This window comes from Dioscorea cayenensis, chromosome 8 (genome assembly GCF_009730915.1).
Source record: "Dioscorea cayenensis subsp. rotundata cultivar TDr96_F1 chromosome 8, TDr96_F1_v2_PseudoChromosome.rev07_lg8_w22 25.fasta, whole genome shotgun sequence".
Classification (NCBI taxonomy): domain Eukaryota; kingdom Viridiplantae; phylum Streptophyta; class Magnoliopsida; order Dioscoreales; family Dioscoreaceae; genus Dioscorea; species Dioscorea cayenensis.
The window spans coordinates 451,611-471,238 of NC_052478.1; the positions used below are offsets into that span (position 1 = coordinate 451,611).

The window sequence follows — 19,628 nt, forward strand, 5'->3', positions numbered from 1 at the left end:
TTCTTTTCCTCTCTCTCTCTAGAATACTGTAGCTCTCGTGATGTGGACCCAGAGCATCCACGAAAGCTTTCCGATGTCCACGTCACCAAAAATCCACCGGAAATCCCCCAATTACAGTGCCGAAAAAATTAAATTAAACTTTGATGCTCATTTTGATACAAATTGAAAGTTAGTACTCAAACTGATATAAGGCCAAACTTAGGTACTCACTGGAAAAATTTACCTTCAAAAACTAATAAATATAATAAATATAAAAAAACGACTATTTTAAATTTGACAAAATGACTACGGACGAATGATTTCTTTCACAGACTTTTTCCTAAAAGTTTTTCCATTTTTTATTTTTTTTAAATCATTGTAAGGTAATATAAACATCTCTCATAATTTTACATGACTCGGATTCTTTTATATTGTATCTAATTTAAATCCTATTACATCTTTTCATAAATTTTGAGTGATTTATTTTTATTTAATAATTATTTTTTAGGTTTTTTTATTATTTTTTTATAAAAATGAGGTAAATACCGAGATACACTAGTTACGATATTTTAGTGATACTTTAAAATTTATCATATGGGACCAACTAACACGTAGAGTATTAAAAACCTACCATATGCACCCAAAACAATATATCAAAAATCATAATTCTACAACAATAACTTCCCCTAGAAGGACTTAGTAATTTTAAATAATTTATTTATTTTTAAAAATATAATAGGAAAGATTAGCGGACAGGCAAGGATACACAAACGAAAAGTAGCAATTAGTAGGATGATAGGATTGAGGATCATGTTGATAAATTGCTAAAAGGTGTGGTTGTTATGTAAAAGTGATGTTATTATTATTATTATTATTATTACAACAAATAAGATTTTGAAATTTAAAATACTTTTTTTTTTATTTTGACAAAAACATGATTTTGAACCCTTAACTGTTAAATTAAATTAATATATATATATATATATATATATATATATATAAATTGTGAACCCTCAACCGATAAGGTTTGAAGAATTTGGTGCAGATGTTCTTCTGATAACAACGGTCAACCACAAGACAAATTTGTCAATGAAGGCAGTTAATACATGAACGCGAATCATGCAATCCAAAGGCACAACAAACAACTTTGTCAGAGGCGTGCAGTGCATGGTGGATTTGTAACCAGGAAAACTTCTGGCCGAGAGGAAGGCCAATTCAGCATGGAATAGAATTCTTAGCTAGACCCGGCTGCGCTAGCTGTACAAGGTCCTACTCCAGCCAATTCAACCTCCAATTATAGCAACCTGCTTGACTGGCTCTACTCTCCCTCCTCGTGCAAATCGTTGTGAATGCATGGCGGACAAGCTCCTCAATCCATTTTCCTTTCCTTCATAGTGCAGTGGGGACCCTCAACTCTAAGAAGAAGATGAGAAACACGCAAACGTATGCTCACACCAACAATGCTACAACAGACAGCAGCAGCCTCTGTTGAAAACGGGAGACAAATTCATACATTTGCGACAGGACACCCCGCATTTCAGATATGTTAATTTCCGAGGAAGAGGGGGAAAATGGAAGAATATTATTTTACAGTGTGAATGGAGGAGGTGAATGTGAATCACTCTAAAAATTCACTTCCCCTTGCACTTCCAAAATTTTTTTAACTAATAAAATTTTATCCAACCCCTGAACTCGCAAGTCTTATTTTCACTCTCTATTAAATGAACACCAAAAGTATTGAAAGCGATATCACTTCCAGAAACAGTACTTTTCTCATTTCTCTACTTCTTACCGTTTCTCCGAATTGAACGCATCACTTTTCATTTCATCTCGTTTTTGTTCTTCCGGAATTAAATATTTCCCAACCATTTCCTGTCATCATTACAACCTCATTTCATCTCTTTTTTTGTTCTTCCGGAATTAAATATTTCCCAACCATTTCCTGTCATTACAACCTTATAATTGTCAAAGGTGAACACCACGATTCAAGATCCTACATCAAACACAAGAGAATCTATAGTACTTGGCGTCCTTCCTTTCATACAAAATCCTAGCAAATTTCACAGCACAAATTCTTCACCAATACATTATTAAATCAAGTAATTTAGATATACAAAAACATAATCAAATATTTTGCTAAGGGTGTGACCTTAACTAAGAAAATTAGGTTATGGCCTTCCCAAAAATTTAATGCTCAGAATGAACCTACAAGTTCGAGGGGCAAGTAAAGAGGAATCATTTCATGTTCGGCAGCATAAGGCGCTCTTGACCTTGCAGCAACTTTGCAGACCGAATGACATCTCCTGATTTAATCTGAGGGAGTATTTCTTTTCCTACCGTTGTGTACCTGCACAAAGGCATCAAAGCATATAGACTATCTGCCCATATAGCACCTGATTAATTATCATCATTGATTCCAATCAGAAGTTTTAGGGATACCCGAAAACTGAAAATTGCCCTTCATCAAAAGATAACCCTCCTAAGCCAGCCTGTAGAACAGAAACACTTAATACATTCCGTTTCATTTGCAATACGCCGAAGCAGTAACTCATAAAACAAGTTACCTATATCAGGCTTTAGAGTGTAATTATGGACAAAAGAGGAAACAAGTTACTAGGAGTGAATAGTTAAGAGTTGCATACAATCGCTAGGATTAGGTTTGCATATCATCAACAGGAAAGTACTTGAGCTAAAAGTAGTAATTGGCTGTAGCATTTCATAAGTTTGGTGGTGGTACCTAACCTACAGAAAATGTAAGCAGTAGTATCGCTGGTTGCAATTTCCTTCAGAACATGCATTTCACTTAATATCACCTGATTATTATATTTAGCAGATAAGCACAATTTCCTTCAGAGCTTACATTTCTCTTATCATAGAGATAGAAAAAGAACTGAGATGGTGATGAATATTCATCAGAATCCACACTATGCGCCATTGCAACCGCACCATACACAGATAATGGCAAAACGGGTAGTTCACCGTCCTGTAATGATGGAAAAGAGGAATATGAGGAAAGAGATCTTGCACCTGCAGAAGAAGCATCATTCTTGTTAGAGTAGCAGGTTGGCTGCAGCATAAACATAAAGAAAACCTGGACACTGAGAGTTGTTTTGTATAAGGGTTCAAATTGCCCAGAAGGCATAACTTCTAATGGAACGCTATAACCATATTTGTCAAGTTCATTGTCTGAAAGTACAGCTTGGTTAGTGCATTTAAGCATCACACCATCATATGCCCTGTCAATCACCTGAAATGAAGCAGCTGCATTTTATAAGATTACTCAAGCAGTTAAGTTTCAGCACTAAATTGAATAAATTGAGAAGATATATCTTCCATGCCAATAATCACTACTGCCGGTTGAGAACAAAATGCCAAGCATTTTAATCTTCACATTCACACAGTAAGCAAACTAAATAATTCTAATGCAAGAAAAGAAAGTAAGAAGAACTAAATAACTAGATCAGCTACCTTACCAATTTGGCAAAGTTCCCTGCTGTCAGGGGAGCAGAATATCCATCAATGATAACCTGCAAATGTTGATAAGCAATTCAATCACCAAAAGGAACTCCTTTCTGCCATTTTGTTTAGAGATTTACAAGTGTACCAATATTGTTTAGAACAATGCATTATCAAGCATCAAAATGACCACCACGTAGTGAGTAAAGATTCACATCAAACTTCTGGCTAACATGATAAAGTATACCAATCTGTGGCATGCTGTGGCATGCTGTGGCATGCTATCACTGGTAATATCAAACCAAAAAATATAACAAAACAAAATATGCAAGCAAAGGATCCCAATGACAATCTGGTCTAGCACAAGATCTATGACAGGCAATGATCAACAGCTTCATATGTTACCATTGTAGTTCACTGATTGTTTCCAGTCATAAGCAATGCATCTGTATATCTTAGCCCTAACTTGTTAAAACAGCATGAGATGCCCCACCAATTACCAACATCAAATGAAAAACATGATGAATGTATTCAAACCACAAATGTAAGCTAAAAGCCTCAGACATTATCCTGTGGTTGATACCGGTAATGTACATATGCAACTATTCATCAATGTGATACAATTACGAGACGGGTTAATTTTTTGACAGGTCACCCAACTTTAGCTTTGTTACAATTTGATCACCGAACTTTAATTTGTATCAAAACGATTACTAATCTTTAATTATGTTTCACGCGCGAGTGAGTGGATCCAATTTACTGGCGTGGCCAGCATAAATCACAATCAGCAAATGGCCACATCATTTAAGTAATCCCGTCAGCAAAAAAAAAAGGCCACATCATCATCATCTTCTTCTTTCTCATCCTTCACTCATTTGTCTTACTTTTCAGCTTTAACTCAGGCGTTTCTGATGAACTCCAGTTTTTAGGTCGAGACCATCATCTCTTCTTCCGAGATTCTTGAGATGGTGTCACCGGAGAGCCTCGAACCGGAGGTCAGCTTGTTCATGGACATCTTAGAGTCGTCATCTATAGAGATCGACGCAAAACACACTGCTGCATACAAGCTCAGGTTGTTTGCCAAGCACCTGTCATACTTCATGGAGATGATAGGAAAGTTCAAACACTGGATCTAGATGTCTTTACATGTAATAATAATTCATCTTCTGTACATCTACTTTGCATGTATGGCTTTGCATGTATCTTCTTTAACTCAAAGTTTTGCTTGCTTATCATTCAATGACATTGTAAGGTCAATGAGAATGACCAAGTTGTTTATATATATATATATATATGAGGGTAGCTAGGTAGACATGAAGATTATTGCTAGGAAATATAGAGCGAACTAAATTAATTTGGTGCATGTTGCTGAATCTTTGCAAGCTGAAAATGGGTCACACTTGTCAATGACATTCACTATCTGAATCTATTTGGCTCATCTTTTGTTATAATATACTAGAAATCTTCCAAATTATATATATTTATTCCATCAAGCTCTGCCATCAATGAAATGCCAAAGCTTTTGAATATTCAAAAGTACGTTTTGACTAATATTTGTATCTTAATAGAACACACTTGATATCCTAACTAGTGTGTCGGTCTACATTCATTGTGAGACAAAATATATATATTAAAAGCAAATGATCACCCTCATTTATGCATCTCTAATCATGTATTAACATAAAATGGTGCAATGGCTTTGAGATATATTATATATGCTGAGTTTGCCACAAAACTTATTTTTTGACAGTTTATGTCTTCTAATGATTTATTTGACCATCATCTTGGATGTTTTAGAATAATATTATTTGCTTTGGGAGTGAGGTTATGTATTCATGTCTCAACTTTAACTTAATATTTGCCCTGCCATCAACACATTTCCCTGCGGCTTCGGATCCATGCTTCTATGCAGGAGAATCCTGATTTCGACAAAGCTGTGGCTAAGACAGAGAAGAAGCAGGGTTGGACTTCATTGAAAATGTCTGAGTCAAAGTTGGAAAAGTCAGACAAGTGGGTGAAGAATGAGGAAGAAGAAGATGATGTGCCATTTCTTTGCTTGATAGGGATGAGTCGGATGATTTAAATGATGTGGCCATTTGCTGATTGTGATCCCTAATGGCCACGTCAACGAATTAGATCCAGTCACTCACGTGTGAAACAAAATTAACGATTAGTAGCCATTTTGATGTAAATTGAAGTTCGGTGACCAAATTGAAACAAGACTAAAGTTGAGTGACCTATCAAAAAATTACCCCATTAGGAGACATTGGCTGAGTGGAACATAATGTGATCAACACAAGCTTCTGAAGTCCATGCATTTTAGACAACACTTCATACTTCTCAAAAATAGTTGTGCAACAATCTTTCAGCCTAGATGAACATAAAAAGGTCTTCATGCGCCATCAGCACCTTTTTTTTAAAAAAAAAAATCATGTTCTTCAAAAGAATAAATAAATAAATAAAAATTATGGCAATAAGGAGACTGGGCTACAATAAGGAACCTGTGACATCAGATCCGGCAAACCTGAATTGTAGCGGAACCTTTTGGTTCTCCACCAGCACTGGGAAAAAAGGTTGTCCCGTCACCTTTCTCAATGGTGAATTCAACAACTCCTCTACCTGTTAACCTACAGATGATGCAAACTTGTCATGATTCCTTCGAAGGTTTACAAAAAACAGAACCTACTATAAGTTAGATCTGACATAGAATTAACAGGGTGAAGACCAAATACCATGAACAACAAAACATAAACCATAACTACAACGAGTTTAAACAAATATCTATAAGTATTTAATTAATGTGATTCTGCCATTGGTTCTCTGTAATGGATTGATAATTACCCCGCATCTTTTCTTTGTAATTTTCACAAATGCATATTCTAATAATTGAATAGAAAGTGTCCCATTCTGCATAATGACAATGAGATGAAGACTATACCAAATATATATTACATTTCCATACTTTAAATGCACCTTCTTCAAGGCTTCTCAGTATTTTGATTATATTTAGATATATGAAAGAATTTTAATGAGGAAAACATACACCCATGTTACATTGATCTCATTGTCTTTGTTTGATTTGTATTACCTTCACTTCTTTGCAAATTAGCCCCAACATGATATATATGTAAGCATTGGTAATTTAGTGCATCAAGGCTCCCATCATTGCAGCGTCTAAGGAGGAAATGTAAAAAAGCATATCCCTCAAGATGTCCTTCAGCCAACTATGCACATTGGTTACTAACAACCAACCTTACTTTGTGCTAAGGCATACAATCTACAAGGATTAAAAACATTACATAACTTTAAGCACTCAACCAATGATTATGTATTGGCAGCAATATATATATAGCAAATGCTCTGTAAATACTCTAAAGCATTGCTCATATAAACAAATAAAAAGGCAGAGTGAGAGCAAAGAAATACCTTGGATACTCTAGGTATTGCTCAGGCAACAAAAATGACAACCCTGGAGCCTGTTAAAAGTTCATAGTTGCTTAGACATGCAAAGCTTCATGTTTTGTTTCAATAGGGATGTCAACACCCTACTAGATGAACCACAGATAGAATATGCTAAATTCTAGATGAAAGACATCGTTGATGGGGTTGCAAAATCCAACTAACTGTTTAGGATATGTGCATGAAAATGAATACCAAAATATTCCATCAGAGGATATGTCAAGTTAAAGTGCTTTAACAATCACTCTAATGAGTTTACAGAATACCTGTAATAATTCCAGCTCTGCGACAATGTCAAGGGATGATGAGAGTCCCACAGAAACCTTATCTGGGTCCTTATCCTTAACAGACTCGATGAGATTCTGTAACCCTCCCTGAATGGCCAAAGAATCCACTCTTAATCCACCATTAAATTCACATTTTACATCCACTATTAATCCACCATTAAATTCACATTTAACAGGAAAGATCAAAGCAATCAAATTCAGAGAAATTTCAAAATATGAAAACTTAAACTATCAACTAAACTGCAATATTCAGTTTGCATTGCAGAATTCAGATCACTTAAACAGACAGAAGAAACTCAAATTCTGTAAAACAATATTCATTATGCACGGAGATTTGGGTTTCACTTAATGATTTTCAACTTGTTTCAATTCTTTGTGTTAGATATATTAGGATATTACCTTGTAGATCTATATTATGTTAAGGTAATATTATATTGTTTTATCCTAACATATGGGAAGCACCCTCTTTTGTAACCTTTACATATTCAAGGTCTTGCCCTCTTGCACTCTTGCAACATTAACTTAGTTCAAACCCTCTAGTCTCAATAATTTACAAAATTTTTCTTAATTGCATGCAAGTCCAACAACTTTTTTCTGGCAACAATGTAATGTCAGGAGCAGTTGCATAGGGGGCAAATTTCATGGGAATAAGGTAATAGCTATGAATAGTCATCCAATCCTGGGAAAGGGTAGAAGAATGGAACCTATTATGGGCCATACAAAGCATTACAGATGTATGATCATTACGCTTCAACCGGGTTATTCTAGAACAGCAGTTACAGGACCAATAATCCTGTAATAGTGGTCAATCTAGAGATCAACTTCAAGAAATTATATCTACAATTGTTTCAAGTTGTAGAATTCCCTCCATTGACACATGTTTCTTATAAATCTTGCTTGAGAGCCATCTATGCATACTGAACCAATAGGGCTCTCAGTCTGAGACTTCACTAGATTATATGGTGCTTAGCTACACAGCATGCAAACCACCTAAGCAGCAAGAAGTTCCCTCAAACTAATGTGCCTTATGATCAGCAAATAGACACCTAGCATTTGGTCAATGTGATTAGGCCGAATTTAGCATTATATTAGTGATAAATATGAAAGAATCTGTCTTTACAGTAAACATTTACTGGTTAATGAAACTACACTTTACTGGTCAACATGCCTTTCCATCTAGCAGAAAAGCATACAACACAGAACCCTTTTCCTTGAATTCCACTGGTATGCTGCCCAATATTGACTCCTTCTCCTCTTTCGCAATCTGAGAACCATCACAACTCAAGTGAAAAACAGACCAAGTCACATCTGACATTTGCATCTATTACATCATAGGTAAAAGAAAAATAGTATGAACAGTAACTATTACCCAAAAAGAGCAGTCTATGATTGATACTTAAATTGAAGCTTTAGTAAATGCCAATTAATACATGTGCCCTCATACCAGGATGGTATCCATTGCCCCAGTTCCCACATTAGGATGTTAGTTGTCAGGCTTGCCAGCCAGCACACAATAAAATCTAAATTTTCTTCTCCTCATTAAGTTTATATACTTGCATTACTTCAATTTGAAGAGAGAACAGAAAAACTCCATTTCTCATTACATTCCATACAGTCGTTTGCATCCTACCAGTTATCATGCCTCTCTGATATATGAATAAATATCCTATGCCCAATTTCTTCCGTGTAAAGCTTTAATAAGATCAAAAGGTTTATTTTTTAAAAAAAAGAAGATTAGATTATTGTTCAACCTTACGTGAAGAACCTTCAGGAACAAAAAGTTTTCTACTGATGCATGCTCAATCGAATTATATGGAACACATTACACACAGCATAAATTCCTAAAACAACATTGCCAATAATTTTGAGTGTTTTCCACAGAAATTTTTTTAAGAACTTGGCTGTAGATAAGTTAATCCACCAAAAGAAGAGCCTATAGAAAATTTGAAGCCAGTAAGCTGCAAGAATAAAGAACTATTGTTCAATCCAACATGGATATTGTCTCAATGTGACACTAAGATATCAAATGCAGTTCAATGGTGACAAGTGACATGCCTTCATAGCTTTCTTCACATCACCTTCCATTGTGCCATAAGGTTTCCTCTGTGGAATTCTTAGCAAATAAGAGATATCCTCCAGAGAATCCTGAAGAGATGGTAAGAAAAAACATCCATAAAATCATAAGAAATTTGAAGAGGAAAACCCACCTCATACTGTTTTGAAAAGCAGCAAGAACAATTTAATTTGCCTGTATTGCTTTCATGTTTGGGTTGGCAGGAATTGCTCTTCTCAAAGCAAGTTCTCCTGTCCTTGGGACTTTGGTGTCAGGTGAATAAAGCACGGCATTTGCAGAAGAGGCAGACCATGAATTCATTTCATAAAAAGGTAGTGGAAAGGAGATTTGAACAAGAATGAGTATCACAGAAATTGTCCTTTTAAGTTTCTCCTTTCCTTGTAGCAATGCCAAGAAATCTGATAATGTGGCAGTACCATTGTCACCTGGATACTCCTAGAAAGAAACCACAAACCTCAGTAAACACCGAGAGGCTCATTAAAAATAACAAACCAAAAGGTTTCATTTTTTCTCCGCGGCAACGCAAGCTTATTGTTTTGGAATTTTTCAACATACTAATTGCATTTGTTTCTGGTCAGTAAAAATTTGGAGAATATACATAAGACTATAAGAGAAGGAGTAGTTCATCGTCCAAAAGAAACTAATGGGGGTACAAATACTAAATTTACAGGGAATCACTCACTAAAAAGCTTCCTAGTGTGAGACTTCGAGGAAAAAAGGCGTTGTCATAGGCCGAATGAAGAACCAGATCAATCCATGGTCATGGGCAAGGGAAGAAGAGCTAGCGATGTATTCTGTACGTATGATTATGATGGCTCACCTGAGACAGAGAGGGCTTGCAGGCACGAATCACAAGTGGAGCAGGCCTCTGACGAGCAAAGCCGCTGCCTAGAAGAAGTGGTGAATGAGAAGGAGAAAGTGAGCCAAGCTTGCCTGAAGCTTGAATAGAGGAGATGACGCTGGCAGAGGCTAACGCCACCATTGTCGACGAAACGGGAATGTTTCTTATCATCGTCTCGTCTCTCTTTCTCTATCTCTATCCTCTCTCCCTAAAAACATTTTTTTTATAATTAGTTGTATTTGTAATACTTTATTACCTTATAATTTAATATATATATATATATATATATATATTAAAATATTTAATTTCGTTAATTTATACCGTTTTGCTCTTATTTAATTACTGAAAACACGTACTAATTCTGAATTTACCATTTTACTCTTATTTAATTACTAAAAATATATATTAATTAAAAATCATTGAAGTCCACCTTTAATTATAACATGAATGGTTTTTAAATACTATGTAAATAGACATAAATGGTTCTTATTATTAACATATTTTAATAATATAAATATAGACAAAAATATAAATTCAAGACCATTTTTATGCCACATCAACAAACATTAACAAAATTAAAAGCTTTGGCACATTTTTAAAAATAGTTTATATTATGGGGTATCAAAATATTATGACTCAAACCACAAATCCCGGATTAATAAAAAGACAAACTACAAGATACATTATCAAAATTTCCCCTAATTGTTAATATTTAAATTTTTAATTTGTAAGTGCTTTAATATATAAATTAAACACTTGTGGTTGTCTTATATGCCTCTAGATTTATATATGTGGGAATGCTTTGAACTATAAAATTACCATGAAAGAGATTACTAAGCATAATTAAACCTTTTTTTTAACTTTTTTTTTATACAAAACAACATCAACAACAACAACAAAATGGTGAGTCGCAATTATTTAGAGTAACTAATATGATTCTTTCTTTTCTATTATAGGCCAAGAAAACTAGATAAATAAAATTTAAATGTATCATTCATAAAATTTCTATTAAACATATATTTTCCACTTCTACCGCTTTTTTATACATATCCATATTATGAACATGAACTTTTGTATAAAAATCAAATATAAATTAATACTTTAGTAAAATATTAACATCTGTTAGTTCCGAAGGAGTAAATGTGAATTAATTTTTCTCTCAACCTCACAAGTAATGAACTCACACACAATCAATCATGCAAAAGAAAAAAAGACACACAAATTAATTACCCAGTTTTGCACAACATTGCTTACTTCTGGGGGGCCTAGCCAGGAGAAAATAATCTACTAAAGAAGAAAAGAAAGAAGAGTTACAACCTCACTCTCTCTCACACACAACAAAGAATAGCCTTTTTATATAGACCGATGCCCACTCTCCTCAACTCACACACAAGGGTCTCTTACTCATGGCGCATCCTAAATCTCAAAGCAGAGTATCTTATATGGACGTCCCTACGTCCCATCAAACCTTCATCTTTTAGATTTCTCCGCTGCTTCCTAACTTTGATACCTTCTAAAGTTAAACGTTACAACTCATGTTGCAATTGGGCTTACAACGCAGCACACCTACTGATCCTGACTGAGTTACAGTTCCCGTTGCAACACGACTTGTGATACCTCCAACCTTCCGACTGCTCCAGTTCACTTCGACGCAATCCACTCCTCTCGAGCTCCTGCCACCAGCAACTAGCCTCCTTCCTCATGTCATATCAGCATGTCCCTGAGGATCGCACCCACCTACGCACGAATCCATCTCACCATAGATGACCTCCAAAGATCTCCCTGATCTTCTTTCCAAACTTGGTCCAAGTTTGGTCTTCACACAATCCTAAAACTTGATCTTCATTCATCCAAGTTTGAGTCTTCAATCTTCTATCAAATCTTGTCATAGATGTCTAGTGTATTTAAATAGCTTCATCCATAAATAACTCCGCCCATAATTAGCTTTGAATCTTTTTTTCATATTGCATTGTTAAATGTTAATTATGGTCTTGAGAATCATGTTGGCTTGCCCTTGCCTTTATGTCTTCAATTAGCTTCTCACCAAACTAAGCTTCATGCAATCCTTGGTCTCCAAGAGAAGATCTTCACACTTGCCAACAATGGATTATTTCTCTCTTTTAGAAATAAACCTCTCATGAAAAAAGAGTTTACTAAAGATAGATTTTATCATTTTGGATCTTACCGAAGATAGATTAAATCATATCTAAAATAACGTTACTCTTCAAGAGAGATTCTTTCACCTTGATGCTCTTTTCAAAAATAGATCTTCTCCATATGATTTATTGAGAGGAATTCTCCAAACATAAGCTCTTCATGTCTTCTTTTGCTATATCATTATCCTTGTCACCTCATGTACCATATCATTTCATTTGCCATGTCACCAATACTTTTGCCACATCATTTCTTGTCATATAATGCCAACTTAACAACATCCCACAAAGTAAAAAGAAAATAATTGGCTAAGAGATAAAGGTACCTTAGATTGAAAAAAAAATTTGGTTTTATATTTATATTATAAAAATAAAATGTAGTACCATGTTATTTTTAAGAGGATTTTAGTAAAAATAATTCAAGTTCAAATTTGCGTAACTAAGTGGAGAAGATGTAGTGGCTTATCCACATTATTAAAAAAAAATGGAGAAAATGAGAAAAAGCTTGGATTGGATTGAGAAAATATGTTGTATAAAAACCAGGATAATAGTGTGATTTTATCAAGATATTGATCATAATCATTTAGTCCATGTGTTTTTTCACCTTTATAAATTTTCCTTTTTTTAAGAAACACCAATTAATTATTAGTTTTTGAAAATTTTAATATATATATATATATATATATATATATATATATATATATATATATATATATATATATATATATATATATATATATATTCTCCCTTACCTAAGGATATTCTATTAGATACCTCTTGGGTTGTTAGGAAACATGAACTGCTTTCAATACGCGATGAATCTCATTATTTTGACCATTAAGAGTACAAAATATTTAAGGGTTTAGTAAGCTTATTTAATATCTCTTTGAAGGCATCTCGGGTCTAGCCATTAACTTACAAAAGATATATCTATATTCATTGGAATAGTTCCTCCCAAAACTCCCCTCTTGCTTAGGGGGCGTTCATTTTAGGGAAAGTAGGGAGAAGTGAGGGGAAGTGGTCTGACTTCCCCCACTTCTTGTGTTCATTTGTGCTGAAGTGGGGGAAGTTGCACTTCCCCCACTTCCGACTGAAGTAGATTTTGAACTAAGCCCACTTCAGTATTTTTTTTACTGAAGTGGGGGGAAGTGAGTCAATCTATAAAAACTAACTTATTTTCATTTCTAAAGTCTTTTTTGAACTCATAGAACTTCATCAAACACCTAAATCTTTCGGTTCTATTCTCACTTTCTGACAAATGAACACAGAAGTCCTGGAAGTGATATCACTTCCCCTCACTTACAGTGAAATGAACGCCCCCTTAGCCCTTGAATTATTCAATTAGCCCTCTCTCTCTCACACACACACACACACACACCTTGGTGTCCTATTTCTAGCCAATATCCTTGATGCCAAGACTAGTTGAAACTTATCCTTGTGATGAGATCTGGGCTATCTTCACAAAAATTCAGATTCTATCCCTAGGCGAGAGACTAACTCTTCTTAACTCAGTCCTATCCTTATCCTAGCTCAGTGGATATCCATCTGTAAGCTTCTTAAATTGGTAATTCAATCCATTTATTGGATTCAAAATTCCTTTAACATAGTTCGAACATAAATAACCCAAGATGACGCTTTGTTAACTGGAAGCGACTCTGTAAATCTAGGAACCAAGGAGGATGGAGCATCCTAACGTAACAAAACAATCCCCTCCTAGGTAAATAGCGGTGGAAGATCACTACTAGTAACCCTTAGTGTGGTGCATCTATCATCTAATTCAATTACTTTCAAAATGGACATGGAACCAACACCAATCTTTCCCAATGAGAAGATCATTTTTTTGGAATGGGATCTCTTGTTGTCTCCCTAGCTACCTTCTAGTCCTACATTTCTCCTTTCATTAGGAATGGATCGTCCACTCTATTCTAGTACGATCGATAGATAAACAGATGCATACTGAATGATATCTGACCTAAGATTTATGTATCCACTCAGTTCCTTATAGACACTATTCGGAACCTTCTCCCTATATTACACACTATTCTTCAAACCCCTACCCCATAGTTTCTTACGTACATTCTAAGGTGATCTGTCTTTTCTCTAACAACAACAATTCTAAATCCCACAGCGTTGCAACCAGTTACTTCCTTAATGATATTGGCATGCATTGGTGACTTAAATAAATTAATATTTTCAATTGGCTCGTGATAACTAAATTCTCAAACTTGATAATTTTGTTTTTAGGTAATATAATAGCTCCAATCGTTACCTGTATATTTTGCCACTCAATAATTGAAACTGTTAACCATCCCTTCCCCCCACTGTCTTTTCGCTTATAGAATATGGAACTACTTCAGTCACATATTCAGACTTACCCAGTGTCAAACTTCTCTAAAGGAATGGTCTTGAGCTTTCAATCATGGACACCTGAGATCTCCTAGTCATTGTTTAGAATATTAGGTTGGAATGGAAAAATCTCATTTGTAATTCTAATTTGCTTCCATCAATTTCAACTCTACTTAAATTAAGTACATGTTTCTGCTCTAGGTTACAGTCCCTAAGTCAAAAACCTTAAGAAAAGCCTTCAGTTAGCGGGTCTTGTGTGAGTGATCCTAGTTAAACATCAACCAACACCTGCTTTAGCTAAGATCCAATTAAGCTAGATTGGTTGTGGCAGCTAGATTAATGACTCCCCGACGGTTTATCTTCATAATGTGCCATCTTTCTTTTAGTTACTTTTGTTACACCCCAATCCAAGCCCGGCTCGCCAGACCTAGTGCGTCGACAAACGGCCGCACACCCACAAGGCCGAGACCCAATAGACATGCAAGGCCTTAGAATCTAATCACACAACAGAAAACACAAAGTTCATAATCTAATCACACAACAGGAAACAAAAAGTTCAGAATTTCAACATCCAACACAAGCTAGTGTCATATACATAAATCAAATACTCACACAACCAGACAGATAACTCAAATTTATAAATAGAACATAATATCTCACTAGCCCACTAAGATGCATGTTGCACTATTCACTCCGGATATAAAAAAAATTCAACAACATGATTATAAGCTTAAGAGCCCAGTAAGTAACCACTAAAAATATTAGGATCATGAGAGTTCAAAAAGTTCAAAACAGATACAAAGCATAAACATAACTTTCATTTACCAAAGCATATATATATATATATATATAACACCATAATTGAGAAGTTGAAACACTAAACAAGATTTCAAATAAACAAGACAACCAGAAGAGTATACGTCTCCTAATAACTGATGCCAAAACAAAACTATCAGAGTTCATTTGTTTACCCTCGGTGACCAGAGCCAGAATATCAGTGGCTGTTATTCTTCACCGACGGAATGGTGTGAAACTATAGTCTCTTAATAGAATTACGTGTCGACACGGTCAGTATTTAACCTCCAGTGATAGGGTTAGTGTATAGTTAATTGGGGACTAATTTTTTATGTCAAAATACTTAATATCAGCAAAATATCAAAATATCAAAGTTCAGATTGAGCAAAATACAGGGTAAATTGTCAAGCAATTTCAATAGTCACATGATCCCATTTTTATAATATCAAAATACACCAGTTATTTGAATTTGAATCGATAAATTGTAAAAATGATCAAATAATTGAATGATCCAAATAATTCACAAATAATTAAATGATCGGAATTTAGATAAAATATATGATAATTCAGATAATATATAATCCAAAATTAAATAAAATATTAAATAACTCAGATAATTTCGGAGATAAAATAATAATCAGTAGTTGATAAGATATTAATTTACAAACTAATGCTATGTTTGGATTGAGGGCCGACGAGGGAGAGTAAAGTAAAGCGAGAGTTTTGGAGGGTCAGAGTCAGCCCTTCCCTCGTTTGGATTGGTATTTTTAATTTAACGAAGGGAAAGGAAGGGTTAACTCTGACCCTCCGAAACCCTCCGAAACCCCCCTTTTCATGGCCCCCCGATTTGGGGTGCCGGGGGAGGGAGAACCTCGTAAAGATTTTAAAATTTTTTAAAAGACTTTATTACCTTTAATTTTTTAAATTAATTACATAACACCACTTCATAAGTTTTTTCTTTCACTTTTTTCAATCTAATTTTATTTTAATCAAGTATTCACATGACACCCATCACAATCTTTGTTTTTATGTTTTTATTTTTTGTTTGCTTATTTTTTTATCTATTTGTTTATATTGTGTTTTTAATTTCTCAATTCATCCTTAGAATAATTTATCTTAATAGAAATTAGTAATTTTTATTTAATAACAAGGGTATAATTGGTAAATCATATTATTATATATCCTTTCCTTTCCTTTCCCTTCCGTATCCAAACAAGGTTTATTAAAGAACTCTCCTTTCCTTTCCCTCCATAAAATTTGTCTATCCAAACGAGGGTTGAACCCGTTCTTTCCTTTCCCTCACTTTCCCTCCCCTTCCCTCCCCTTACTTTCCCTTCGACTTTTGAATCCAAACACTATGTAACTTAATAAATAACAAAAATGTAATTATCAAATAAATAAGTGAATAAATTTAAATGATAATTTAACAAGAGTTGAAAAGTACATATACATATACTGATATTTATATATGGTTTACTTACTTGTCTATAGCCAAAAACTAAATGCACCTCGAAATTAAGCTTCCACAGAATACCCTATATTTGAGAGCACATCCCAAAAGTATTAAGACGCTAAACATGCATACACATGGATACACAGTGAATCAAATTCCTTCACTAACTATCATAATACTTAAAACATCCAACAATCCAATATATATATATATATATATGTTAACTAATCACACACAAAACTTCTCCACTAATCCCTATGAAATCAAAACAAGCACACTATCTAAATCCTCAAATCAATTTAATATATATATTGTAAAAGCACACAAAACTTCAACTGGTCATCTATACATATATTTTCAATTTTTTTTCTTACACTCAAGCCACAAAAGCATCTATCATACAAGAATAGTTTCTAATTAAAAAAAAAACAAAATCAATGACATTATCATCATAAAAATTCAGTAGCATCTACACTCTAATAACTAATAAAATAATAAAAAAAATTACAAAACTATGCTTCATTATAATAAAAAGAATATATATATTATCAATATATAAAGATTCGGACAACTCTATACAGAACATGAAGCCATTATAACCTATCAGTTCAATATATATATATATATATATATTGTGTGTGTGCTAAATTAGTGGACGCCAGCACACTAATTGCAAATCCACATTCAAATTAAAAACAAAATTTGGAAAAAAATTCTGATTTTTCCCCAATAATAATAATAATAATAATAATGTTTTGAAAACATAAAGAATTTGTGCATTAACAAAGACAACAAGCACTCAAATCAACGTAGAAAAACCACTATGCAATGGCCGGTTTTATCATGCAATAATCAAACCACTAAGCAAATGTCCCTAAACAAGAATATTTAGCAATACCACGACAAAATCTAGGAGATAAAAAGAATTTCAGCACTTAGCCCTAAATCCTAGGAAGAAAAAAGAGGTTAAATTTCTCCCTCTTTCTTAATTCAAGTGAGAATCTATATAGGAAGAAATGAGGAGACCTATGGCTACAGCTTGGAAACTAAAAAAATATATATAAAAAGGTTTATTTATTTATTTATTTATTTTAATAGTAATCTAGACGGAAGGAGGTGAAAAGGCTAGGGTTTCAAATAAAACTGTAAAATTAAAATACAAAATTTAAAACCAAGTTTAAGTAACTTCCCAATTAATGTTATAATTTAACCCCCAAAAAAAATGGTGGGGCCCACAACTTTTCCGTTGTTTTTTTTAGGGTAAATTTTTCTAATGAGTATCTAAGTTTGCCCTTATATCAGTTTGAGCACTAACTTTCAATTTGTATTAAAATGAGCATCAAGTTTTAATTTCATTTCTCCAGCTGGATAATTGGGGATTTCTGGTGGATTTTTGGTGATGTAGATGCCGGAAAGCTTGCGTGGATGCACCGGGTCCACGTCACCAACTCACCAACTCAGCCACTTAATCAATGTGGCTTTTTTTTGGTCCACGTATGATGTACACGTCAGTTTCTCTCCCATCATCCTCTTCTTTTCCTCTCTCTCCAGAATACTATAGCCCTAGTGATGTGGACCCAGGGCACCCATGAAAGCTTTCCGATGTCCACGTCACCAAAAATCCACCGAAAATCCCCAATTACCCTGCCGAAAAAATAAAATTAAAATTTGATGCTCATTTTGATACAAATTGAAAGTTAGTGCTCAAACTGATATAAGGCTAAACTTAGGTACTCAATGGAAAAATTTACCCTTTTTTTTTATTCAAGTTATTTTTCATTTCTAGTAGACAACCGATTCTTACCAAGGATTTAAAAACCGGACCGGACCGGCCAGTTCAACCGGGAACCGGCCGCCAGTCCGGTTCAGTCATATATATTGAACCGGCTCTTGATCGAACCGGGTATGAACCGGATTTAGACCGGGAACCGGCGAACTGATTAGACCGAACCGGGTTTCAAAAAAAATAAAAATTTCAATGTGGGCCGGCAGATTGTCTGAGTCTCTGACTCTCACGGGCCTGACTTCTCTTCTCACTCCCTTTTGACCAAATCCCTACCCAAAATTCCACCTTCCAATTTAAACTCTTCGAAATCCGATCTCCATGACTCCATGATCTCCCCAAACCCAATTCCTCCCTCTTCTCCTCCCTCCCCCCGCCGAAATCCGCCCAAAACCCTAAAAAAGTTGTGAAATTTACGCCCCCCGTCAACCTCGCCAGTTTGAGATCCACCGATCTCGACGACGACGATGATGACTAGGAGGAGATGGAGCGGAAGTCGGTGAAAATTTCATCTTCCAATCCTTCCAAGGGCCTCGCTGCGCTGCTCCCTGCTCCAAAGAACTCGCTTTGCTTGGCCCCCAACTCCTCCGACGCTTCCTCGAGGCGTTCGATTCTCGATGCTGATGTTCCAGCTATTAGCAAGGAAGGTTTCGGATCGCGCAAAGAGGAAGTGATTGGTGGTTCTGACTTCTGAGAGTTTCGTCAATGCACCCGGAGGAGAGAATCTGGGGTGTACAACAAGCACGAGCGCTGCACCAATGAAGCTTCCGCATGGGATCCGAGCTTTTTTATTTTTCTGAATTTTTTTATAATTTTATGAATTTTTCTTTTTGCTTTTTGAAATTTTATATATTTAAAAAAATAAAAAAATAAAAAACTGTTGAACCAGCCGGTCGAACCGGTTGGACCGGTTGAACCGCGAACCGGTTCGCCGACCGGTCCGGTTTTTAAATCCTTGATTCTTACTCTTTCCTTGTGTGATTGTTTTATTTTTATTATTGG

The 19,628-nt window shown here is 34.9% G+C and overlaps 1 protein-coding gene across 1 annotated transcript; it reads right to left on the minus strand.

Moving 5' to 3' along the window:
* Positions 1-1,937: 1,937 nt before the first annotated feature.
* LOC120267539 (peptidyl-prolyl cis-trans isomerase CYP37, chloroplastic) lies at positions 1,938-10,296 on the minus strand. The gene is made up of 12 exons (XM_039275219.1): positions 10,076-10,296; positions 9,430-9,690; positions 9,237-9,326; positions 8,350-8,445; positions 7,161-7,268; positions 6,862-6,911; positions 5,960-6,062; positions 3,453-3,506; positions 3,071-3,226; positions 2,840-2,962; positions 2,419-2,468; positions 1,938-2,326 (listed from the first exon to the last, which is right to left on the minus strand). Exons 1-12 carry the CDS (start codon positions 10,265-10,267, stop codon positions 2,215-2,217), a joined length of 1,395 nt encoding a protein of 464 aa, XP_039131153.1. The 5' UTR covers positions 10,268-10,296; the 3' UTR covers positions 1,938-2,214.
* Positions 10,297-19,628: the final 9,332 nt, after the last annotated feature.

What these genes read in the sequence shown, in the direction of transcription:
- LOC120267539 (XM_039275219.1), bottom strand. Translation starts at nt 10,267, where the DNA reads ATGATAAGAAACATTCCCGTTTCGTCGACAATGGTGGCGTTAGCCTCT. An exon ending in CAGAGCTGGAATTATTACAG is followed by an intron (nt 6,912 to 7,160) that starts GTATTCTGTAAA and finishes AACTTTTAACAG; the next exon opens with GCTCCAGGGTTGTCATTTTT. An exon ending in AAGGTTCCGCTACAATTCAG is followed by an intron (nt 3,507 to 5,959) that starts GTTTGCCGGATC and finishes CAACATTTGCAG; the next exon opens with GTTATCATTGATGGATATTC.